At 48.7% G+C, this 11,184-nt stretch overlaps 1 protein-coding gene across 1 annotated transcript in view; it reads right to left on the bottom strand.

Annotated features, from left to right (window-relative positions):
* Window positions 1-446: 446 nt before the first annotated feature.
* LOC135243274 (formin-like protein 1) overlaps window positions 447-11,184 on the bottom strand; it is a 28,452-nt gene continuing 17,714 nt past the window's right edge. The window contains 16 exon segments of the mRNA XM_064314985.1: window positions 447-2,004; window positions 3,066-3,183; window positions 3,512-3,619; window positions 3,893-3,994; window positions 4,242-4,405; window positions 4,676-4,805; window positions 5,246-5,326; window positions 5,448-5,516; window positions 6,024-6,258; window positions 6,739-6,941; window positions 7,374-7,498; window positions 8,355-8,469; window positions 8,472-8,689; window positions 8,888-9,149; window positions 9,539-9,640; window positions 10,219-10,368. Of these exon segments, the coding sequence (XP_064171055.1) occupies window positions 1,910-2,004; window positions 3,066-3,183; window positions 3,512-3,619; window positions 3,893-3,994; window positions 4,242-4,405; window positions 4,676-4,805; window positions 5,246-5,326; window positions 5,448-5,516; window positions 6,024-6,258; window positions 6,739-6,941; window positions 7,374-7,498; window positions 8,355-8,469; window positions 8,472-8,689; window positions 8,888-9,149; window positions 9,539-9,640; window positions 10,219-10,368 (2,277 nt within the window). The 3' untranslated portion in view covers window positions 447-1,909.

The following is an 11,184-nucleotide window of genomic DNA, read 5'->3' as shown; positions in this document are numbered from 1 at the left end:
TATGAGTTCCGGACCCAGACTTTTTGCAAACCACCTTTAAATCGAGCGTGCCAAATGCCTTTCAGTTTGTAACCATGATGAATTTTGAGTGTTTTCACTGAGAAAGGGACCTTGTTATTTGGTATGTCTGATGTAAGATTTTACACAGAATATAAATAAAGCAGATTTTCCGCATTTAAAAATCACACTGACTGCACAATGAAACCCACAGGGTTTGGATGGAAAGACATCAGACGCTAAGTTGATAACGTACCTTCGGTGCGTTTAATAGATGATTATGCTCACCACTTTCACGGGTTTGTTTTATTAGCAGAGATGCCTCCTTTACAAAGAAATTTAAAAAAGCAGATCACTCCAGGTCTTTTTTTTACACTGATGAATTGAGCTACGTCATGTAGTAATTGCGTTTTGTGAATTTTTGATAAAACTGGTGCCCGGACGCAAACTCGTTTTTGATCAGATCTGAGATTTTAATTGCAGAGACATGAGAAAAGCAGTGAGCAAGTAAAAGTCCTTTACAGGAAGATTGGATTTTGCTGATATAACAAAGCAAATTAAAAAATGAATCTCACAAAAGGTGGACAAAATTAATTAGTCTGAAAGCTGTGAGGACGTATACTTAAATAAACCCACGTAAACAGGTTTGTTCTGTAATAACCAACAGTGAATCATGTCATTTTATTTATAAACCTTGCCTTTGACTCCCTCTAGTGAATAAATGTGAAAAATAATTTTAACAACCAATAGGATAAAAAGAAACAATACGATGAATGTTTTGACATTTTAACACACAAGGGAAGATGAGAGCGCATAAGCTTTCATGTCTCATTAATTTCTGCCTTTTAAAATAAAAATCTGTACAAGTCTGAATTTTACAATATAAAAAAATCTTTAAAAGCACAAACATTTTAAAAATATGTACTTCAGACATTGCATATGTAAACTTGTTATATGATACAAACAAAATCAAGGTTCTGATACTTTATTCTGGGTACTGTGTTAATTAATTCGGTTTATGTACCCATTCTTTTTTTTTGCAATTTGAGACATTTAATTTTACAGCACCCTGATATATAAATCCAGATCATGTACAGACGAGTAAAAACATTTAAAAAAACATAATGTACAGAGTAAGCAGCAAAAAAAAAAGTCTAATCATTAAGTTTAACTACAACTCCTATGCATTCTGAGAATCTGCCATGCCCCTTGACCCATCTTAAAGTCATACTAAAAAGTATTTCTACAAATCCTGCATAGTGTGCTTTTAATGAGCACAGGTGAAATGATCTTACTAATAATTCAGAAGTGGATTTTCCCCTCATCCCCGAAGGCAGCAGCTACTGCCAGTTCCAGGACGACGGTGAAAACCTCTTTTGAGTCTGTTTTAATACTGCATGTAGGAAGACGGCATTCACTTTGATTCGCATCAATTATTCACTGACTTCCCTGTTTAAAAAAAAAAAAAAAAAAACTGCACTGATAATGTGTATAAGAGAGATTTTTAGCCAAAGGGAATTTATTTCACAAACTGTGAGTGTTGCAGTTTTAATTAGCTGGTGTGTGTGCGTAAAGGTAGACCAGGCAGGTGTCGGTTTACTAATCCTGACAGACAGGAGGACTGAATTTCCTAGAATACTGGGGGAGCTGTGTGCATGCGTGTGTGTGTGTGTGTGTGTGTATGTATATGAGTGAGTGCGTGCACGCGCGCATGTTTATGCGAGTGTGCGTGTGTGTGTGTAAGTGTGTTTGTGAGCGCGAGTGAGCGAGAACGTGTGTGTGTATGTGTGTGTGCGCGCAAGCATGCGAGTGTGTGTGTGTGTGTGTGTGTGTGAGAGAGTAAGTGTGTGTTCGTGAGAGTGAGCGAGAATGTGTGAGTGTGTGTGCGTGAGTGTGTGTCTCAGTAAGTTCTTCACGGTGCAGTGTTCGAGGAGACTTGCTGTCCATTGGGTCTCTTGGTGTTGCGAGGACCGACATCCGTCCGTCTGTACGGCTGGCTCCTCAGATCTGTGAAGGGAGGACAGACAGACGGACAGACTGAGAAACAGACAGCCTGAGAGAGGTGGGTGTGTCCCCCCATTCGCTCAAAAAGGTACATTTCACAATCGTGGTGACATCATCACAAATGTCAACGATGCGTGACTGACTTTCAAATATTTCCACTTTAATTGGACGACCACCACTATCCCATTGCCTTCGTTAGCCTAGCCCAATATCGCACCCGCTCCTGCAGACAGTGTGATCAGTGAATCATTTCCCAGTCCCCTTCCTTCCATAGCTCAGTACCACTTGCTAAAGATACACACGCATACATGCACACAATCTCACTCACACTTATGCACACACGCACACACACACCCTCTCCCACAGACTCACGTACACACACACACACACACACACCCCTCACCGCCCCCCCCCGTGCACACGTGCATAGAAAAAAAACGTTAAGGGAAAGGGCAGGATGTAGGACAGCTGCAGGGAAGAACATGGAGAGAGAGCGAGAGGGAGGTGTAGATGGAGAGGTGCATAATTTTTCATATTCCTATTATTTTTAGAATTGAAGTTCAATTTGGAACAGGTTATTTGTGACTTATGTCAGCATATGCTAAGGCAGCGAAGTGTGTTCCTGTCATACCAATGAAGCCCATTGAAGAGAGAGAGAGGAAACTACTCATTGAGAACTGCAGAGTAACGCGAGGACAGCGTAAGTTCAGTGGAGAGGAACTGAGGGAAATGAGATATTGATTAGGGTGGAGGATCTGAAGAGAAGGAGAAATGCATGCTGATGGGTGTATGATAATGAAGAAGAGGTTTGGGGTTTTGGTTGAAGGACAAAATGAAAATAAAAAACTAGAAAAAGAACATTTAAGCTATTAAATATGATTAAACATAAACAAGGTCAGGAGATCTGCTTCAGGGTGAAGGCACAGAGTCGCACTAAACCACTTCGCCGCTGGTGGATGCAGGACCAACGGTCTGATCGAGTCTTTCAGGGCCTCTGTTCTAAGGCCTTTGGAATGTCCCCCACTTCCCCCCCCGGCCGGCCGGCCTCTGCAGGCGCTCCTCACCCGTGATGATGTCCTCGATGGCGCCGTCCTTCACGCCGCGGACCTGGGGCTTCACCTGCCTCTTCTTCAGCTCCGCGATCAGGTCCATCTGGGGCATCTTGGGCATCATGGGCATCTGCTGGGTGGGTCAAAGGTCAGTCATATGCAGTACATTTCCGCGAATTGTGCGATGTCAGCTGCAGCTTCTTTATTGCGCCGTGATTCACACGTTGCGTTGCATTCACAATTCAGAGGTGAGTCAGAGACTGACCAGCAGGGGGCGCTAGAGTATCATGAGATAGATGGATGGATGGATGGATAGATGGATAAATAGTTAGAATGAGATTGATTGATTGATTGTTATTCCACTAAAAAGATATTCTTTCCCACATCCTGACCACCTTAGATTGACAGGACAGTAGCCAATAGTGTGCCTGCAGATCCCCTACCCCACCCTCTGGACCTACCTTCTGTCCAGGAGACTCCGCCTTCCCGGGGGTGGGAGAAGCATCAGCGGAACCCTCGCAAATCTCAGCTTCCTGTTTCCTCCTCTGCTCATTATCCAGCTCAGCTTGCTGTGGGAGAGGAACACACACACACACACACACACACACAAATACAGACCCACATATGGACAGACACACAAACACACACACACACAAATACATACCGACATATGGACACACAAATACAGGCGCACATATGAGCGCACACACAAATGCAGACCCACAAATGGACACACACACACACAGACACAATAAAAGAACACAGTGAGTCTAATTGAGTTCCCAAAAACGAAACTGCTATGTTTACACACAGGCACAGAGCTGTACTTGGCCATTTCCCACCTTGTAGGCCTTTATGAAGCGGACGAACGGGGGGAAGAAGCTGGAGGGCGGGGTGGTCTTCGGGTTCTCCCCAAAATACTCCACCGCCGAGGCGTAGGTCTCCTGAGGAGGTGAAACAACAGTCAGACCGTCACACTGCTCCTTCACCTCCTCTACACACACCGCAGAGAGCCACGCACGACTGCAGTTGAAGTGTGTCGTAGTTAGTGTTGTTAGTGTATAGTAATTTGAGGTGTGTGTTGTAGTTAGTGTACAGTAATTTGAGGTGTGTGTTGTAGTGTTGTAGTTAGTGTGTAGTAATTTGAGGTATGTGTGTAAGTATGTAGATTGTGGTGATGGTTGAGCTGACCTGTGCAGTCTTGCTGTCCTTGATGAGGGAGTCCAGCATCTCACTGCTGCTCTTAATGAACTCCTTCAGCACGGGGTTATCATCCTGAACCAGGAACTCCTTCTGGGCCACCGCCATGCCCTTCTCCAGGGACCGCACGTTCTGTAGGATGCTGTCCAGGGATACTGCAGTACACACACACACACATGCACAGATACAGACACGCATGCACGCACACACACACACATACAGACACGCATGCACACACACGCATATACATGCACAGACGCGCACACGCGCGCACACACACACAAGCTTGGATTAGACGAAGGAGAGAGACTAGTGTGGTTGGGTCAGATGAGGAGAGGAACTGGTGGGGTTCGGTTAGGCGGGAAGAGAGGTTGGCGGGACTGGGACAGACGGGGGAGAAGAGGGTCCGGCGGGACGGGGCACACCTTGGCCAGCCTTGTCCACGAAATTCAGCTCGGAGTGGAAGGAGCGCAGATCGGGGTACTTCTCCTGGACGATGTTGGCGATGAAGTGCAGCAGCGTCTGCTTGCGGTCGGTGGACTTGGTGTCCAGCAGCTGTGTGCGCAGAGAGGGGGAAATGACGCCGCTGCGGCACAGCGCTAATAAAGCGCCATTGCAGCACAGAGACCGCGGGTTCAAATCCCAAATGGAGGCATTGCCGTTGGACCCTTGAGCAAGATATTTAACCTGGACTGCTTCGAGAAGATATCAACTGTATAAGTGGACAGAATGTGAAAATGTAAAGTTGCTTTAAGTTGCTCTGGCTGATATAATGTAAGGGGATAGGAGTCACCGAATGGATTGAGCCCCATAGACGTACACAGCTGTGCTCACAAAGAGCCCAGTTCTGATGACCACCCGCGAGTCATCGCTAAATTTGCTTAGCCAACCCTCAGTCAATTTAGTGTGCGCAATTGCTTTTACACATCAGAATATACATTAGTGCAGGATTTTTGGGGGGGGAAGGGGTGTGTGTGGTGTAAAGGGGACCTCACCAGGTCCAGGCTCTGCAGGCGAAACCCGTAAGCCGCACCCCTCTTGCTGCTGTTCATGTAGTTCCCAAAAGCGAGGATGACCTGGGAGAGGAGAGGAGAGGAAGGGTGACTCATGACTCATCGCGTTTCGGACATTAGAGCCGCTCGGAATGCTCCTGCGCGGACTGACGGACGAACAGACGCACGCGGTGCGCTTCCTCACCTCCAGCATCTTCTTCAGCTTGCTGGAGGACTTGATGGACATCGATGCCGTGATGATGGCGTTCAGTTGCTGGGGAAACGAGGGAAGAGGAGAATGGATGGAGTGGAGGGAGAATGGAGTCCCACAAAAGAAGTAGTTCTATTCCAGTCGTACTTCCCAACGTCAGTTCCAACCCCCATTTCACTCCTGGTACGTTAAGGCTGCTATAATATACATCTAATTAAAATAAGTATAATTATACACTTTGGTTTCTTCAATGACTGCGAGGGTGTTATTAGTGTTGGGACTGTAGCATGTACGACCAGGGAAGACACGAGACCAAGGATTCCTAAGTCGGGGTCTTGGGCCAGTAGTGCTGCTGGGTTTCATTCCTCCCCTCCAATCAGGGGCTGGTTTAAACCTGGGTCACCAGGGGAGTTAAATCTCTGGCCAATCACTGGCATTAATTCGACCCAATCACCATCAGGTATCAATGGAAACCAGCAGGCCTTCTGGCCTCGCGGGCCCGATTCGAGTATCGCTCAAATCTAGCGGGCGCAGTTCCGTCGCCCGCAGGCAGGCGGCGCTGTGACTGACCGGCTGCAGCGTCTTGGCGCTGTCGGGGAAGTTGCCCATGAAGGTGAGGGTGTTGATCCGCTGGGCCAGGCGCGGGATCTTGCCGAAGCGCACCATGAAGCGGTCCTCGTCCGACAGGTCCTCCAGCGGGCGGCCCTCACGCTCGTAGTTCTGGATCAGCTTCAGCTCGTAGTCCGACGGGATGAACCTCTCCAGCAGCTCCAGGAAGTCCAGGCTCAGGGCCTCCTGGTCGTAGCTGCGCAGAATGGGAAGGAGATGAAGAGGGAGAGAATGAGCAGTGGAAAAAGAAGACTGGTAAAAGGAGGAGGTATGAACCCTTAAAGGTCTGAGACACACCCCAAATATGTGGTAGGAATGTTCTTAACTGAACATTCTAATGCTGGTGTGACGATCATCACTGGTGACTGAAAGTGTTGGAGTTCTAGAACACCGACTTGGAATTTTGAAAAAAAAAAAAAATTCCAAAAACATACTCTAATGGTTAAAGCTGAAAATAAACAGAGAGGTTGGTAGAACATCATAGTGGAGCACAAAAAAAAATCGTAGTCGGTAAACAAACCTCTACTAGGACGTAAATGTGTTAATGCATGTTGCATGTCTATGGTAGTGTTGGGTGTGGTATGGGAGGAGTACGTGGTATGAAGGAGGCATACTCCTCTATGGCGGTGTTGGGTGCGGTATGGGAGGCGTATGTGTTGGTGTAAAGGGTGCATACTTCTCTATGGCGGTGCAGATTTGGGCTGCTCCTATCCCAGCCTTGCGCAGGGTGATGGCCAGGTTCTTGGCCCTGTTGGACTCGATGAGGGCCACCTTGCTGGGCTCCTTCTTGGCCGTCTTTACCTTCAGCTTGTCCAGGCCCGGCGGGGCGCCCTGGGCCTTCGTCTTGAACTGCTCCTCGAAGGCCATCATGTTCAGCTCCTGATAGAGAGGATGGGGGACCGTGAGCACTGCCGCCCCCTAGTGGCACTGATCTGGCACTGTCAGCCTCAATCACCGAATCAATTTAGCAGTGGTTCCCAACCCTGTTCCAAGAGATCTACCGTCCTGTAGGTTTTCACTCCAAGCCCCACAAATCACACCTCACTCAACAGCTAGAGATCTACCGTCCTGCTGATTAGAAGAATCAGGTGTGCCAAATTATGGTTGAAATGAAAACCTGCGGGACGGTAGGTCTCCAGGAACAGAGAGGAACAGCCACTGTGACAGAGGGAGCAAAAAGCAAAAACCGAAAAAACGGCAGAGACATTTCTGTGGTCTCAGGGTTTACAATCAGACATAGAGACAGACGGGCATGAAAAGAGGAACACAGAGCGACGATACGAGAGGCAGGCTCTTCGCTTGGGCCCTCACCCCGAGGACGTTCTCGTCGTCCAGCTCGCTGAAGACGGTGCCCGTCACCTGGGTGGGCTTCAGAGCCTGCCAGTTAAGCAGGGGCATGCGGTACTTCGTCTGGATGGGCTTTTTGCCTTTGACTCCTGCACGGGGGGCGGGGGGGGGGTATGGGGGGGGCAAAATCATGAAACGTGCCCTCTCTATTTCCGGCCACAGTCGCTGGATCACAATTCCTTTGGGAAGTGAAACACTTGGTAATGTGACTTATTTCGTTTTGTTTGCTTTTTTACCTTTTTACCTTGTTCCAAGATGGCTGTGCCATAGCTGTTTAAAAAAAAAGCAAACTTTGGTTCATTTTTCTAGCAAATATGGGTCAATTTTGGATTGTAATGCTGGGCCACATCTAAGGTAAAATACAAAATGGACCAGAGTCACATTAATGAGTGCTTCACATCCCTTTTAAGGTGTAAGAACACAAATACCCGATTATAATGTTCTTAACTGACTATCACTACTGGTACTTGAAGGCAATGGAGGTACAGAACATTGACTTCGGAACTGGGCTTGTAACCATTCATGAAGCTGGACGCAGAAGCCGTTGCACAAGTCAAGTTTTAGCCTTCACTGCAGTGCCAGCATGCTAGTTCTACCGAGAAGCCTTGAGCTTTAGTCATAGCAGGGGTGCAGTGGCCGTATGGGTGAGAGTGGGAGTTGGGATGATTACAGAGATCCCCCAAAACACATTGTGCTGTAATTGTGCTGGGATGGGTTGGCCTGGTGTGGTGGGACCCAATGCATGATCTTGCCATGGGGCCCACGGTCCCTGGTGGGGCCCCTGCAGAGGCACTTGAGGTTTTTGTTAGCGGTGGATCCGTGGGATAGGTTACGAAGCTAAACGAATGCTGAGTGTGTGAACGAGTGTTCAGTGTGCTCATGAGCATTTAGGTGGGTCTGGGAATCTGAAGCGGCGAGCTAGCAGAGAGAACATCGGATGCTCACCTGGACCGCTGCTTCCAACAGTTGGGCCTCCAGGAGGGGGCGGAGGTCCACCCCCAGGAGGGGGGGGTGGTCCTGCTCCAGGTGGGGGAGGGGTGGGGGCGGTCCTGCTCCAGGTAGGGGTGGGGGCGGGGGTGGTCCTGCTCCAGGTAGGGGTGGGGGCGGGGGTGGAGGTGGTCCTGCTCCAGGTAGCGGTGGGGGAGGGGGTGGGGGTGGTCCTGCTCCTGGAAGAGGAGGAGGAGGCGGAGGAGGAGGTGGTGCACTGAGCGGGGGTGAGTTTGGATCTGAATCCTGAGCAGGAAGGAGTGCAGCTGGATGAGTCCTTTCGAGGGTTTGACCTGCGTGTGCGATAAAACACTGGATGAGATGCTGACGGTGAGGACTAAGACACTGGATGAGATGTTGTGTTCCCATGGTACCAGTCTGTAGCCTGTGGCTCGTCCACTCATTACATTACACACCATTTAGCCCAGTAACTCTGAGGGCTTTATTTCAGGGGGGAGTCGGCTCGTGGCGGGTGAGGGGGCGGGGCTTACCCGTGACAGACGCGGGCTCCGTGACGATGACGGGTATGACCTTGATGTCCAGCTCCCCGGAGGCGGAGCGCTCCAGGCGGATCAGGCCGCGATCCTCCAGCTCCTGCAGCTTCTGCTCCAGCTGGAAGGGGGCGAGGAACGGGGCCTGGGTGGGGGAGAGGGGCGGACGCTCCCTGTCCCGCTCCCTGTCCCGCTGCAGCTCCCTCTCACGCTCCCTCTGCTGCAGGGAGGTCACCTGGCCACAGGAGTCCCGCAGGCTCTCCTGCACCAAACACACACACGCACACACACGCACTTATGTTTACATGCGTACACACAGTTACGCACATGCACAAACACACGTACTGTAAATACACTTGCGTTTACACCCGCACACGCTCAGTACGATACACATACAGTATGCACACGTGTACACAGAGACGCATACACAGTGGACACATACATATACACACACAGGCATGCAGAGTTGAAGATTTTATAAAGGTTCTAAATATACTTTTAAAGTGACAATATACAGGATAAAGTGACGTAAAAGTCAAAGGAGTAAAATTTACTCAAATTTTTTAAATGTCTTAATATCCTCACAAGGCCTAGTAATTTGTATCAGAGAGCCCAAGTGTTTTTTGTTTTTGGAATCTGTCATTGCCGTACCTTCAGCACCTCAACCTCCTTACTGGCCTGCAGGAGCTGCTTTTCCACCTCAGCTATCTTCTCCATGGCCTGGTCCTCACACTCTCGCAGCTGAGCAGTCAGCTACAACACAAGAGGAACAACACACAGCCGTCATCATCACCAAACACACAGCCGTCTCGTCATCACCAAACACACAGCCGTCATCACCACCAAACACACAGCCGTCATCACCACCAAACACACAGCCGTCATCATCACCAAACACACAGCCGTCATCATCACCACAACACACAGCCGTCGTCATCACCAAACACACAGCCGTCATCACCACCAAACACACAGCCGTCATCACCACCAAACACACAGCCGTCATCACCACCAAACACACAGCCGTCATCATCACCAAACACACAGCCGTCATCACCACCAAACACACAGCCGTCGTCATCACCATACACACAACCGTCATCACCACCAAACACACAGCCGTCATCACCACCAAACACACAGCCGTCATCACCACCAAACACACAGCCGTCATCACCACCAAACACACAGCCGTCATCACCACCGAACGTGCGTGTTTGTGTGTGTGCGTGTGTGTGTGTGCTTGTGTGTGTGCATGTATGTGTGTGTGTCTGTGAAGGTGTGTGTGTGCGTGTGCGTGTGTGTGTGTGGGTGAAGGTGCATGTTCTCACCTGTGCGTTGTGTGACTGTAGCTCCTCTATGTGCTCCAGTTCGCTCCCCTTGGATTCCACGTCCTCCAGCAGAGCCCCCACGTCAAACACGTTGTCCAGGTAAGCCTGGATCTGCACCAGCAGCTTCTCACTTTCTGTGGACTTCAGTTTCTGTCACACAAACACACACAGATGTAAATATGCACAAACACATTCAAATACAAATACGCACAAACACACGCAAATTAAAACGCACCGAAATGTGCATACACACAAACACATCCACATGTAGATACATACAAATACACAAACATATGCACACACACAGGTCAAAAAGACAGACAAACACACACTCATGTAAAAATATACAGAAACACAGGGTTTAGAGAGCACACTGACCACAGAGCTAACAATCAAATAACAAATCTAGAATAGTTATTATACATGTTTCACCTGGACCAGGTGTGATTTTTTTTGTGTTACTTCTGCAGATGAGGGCGGGTAAGCATAGGAATTGTGCTTTGGGGGTGATGGTTGTTTTTTTATTTTTTTATCTATTGTTGAAATCTATGTTTAGAATTTATCCTGCGGGAGTGAATGGGGAGTAAGCATTCCATTGTACTTGTTACACATGGCAATAAGGAATCTTGTATCTTGACGGATGGGTGTAGAATTGGCCTGTTGTGCTGATGGTTGTTGAGGGTTAGGTGTAGGGTTAGCCTGTTGTGCTGATGGTTGTTGAGGGTTAGGTGTAGGGTTAGCCTGTTGTGCTGATGGTTGTTGAGGGTTAGGTGTTGTGTTAGCCTGTTGTGGTGATGGTTGTTGAGGGTTAGGTGTAGGGTTAGTCTGTTGTGATGATGATTGTTGAGGGTTAGGTGTAGGGCTAGCCCGTTGAGGTGATGGTTGTTGAGGGTTAGGTGTAGGGTTAGCCTGTTGTGGTGATGGTTGTTGAGGGTTAGGTGTAGGGTTAGCCTGTTGTGGTGATGG

This window comes from Anguilla rostrata, chromosome 17, assembly GCF_018555375.3.
Source record: "Anguilla rostrata isolate EN2019 chromosome 17, ASM1855537v3, whole genome shotgun sequence".
In the NCBI taxonomy this organism is placed as follows: Eukaryota; Metazoa; Chordata; class Actinopteri; order Anguilliformes; family Anguillidae; genus Anguilla; species Anguilla rostrata.
The sequence above is the reverse complement of the archived record's forward strand: the minus strand, read 5'-3'. Positions and strand labels throughout refer to the sequence as shown.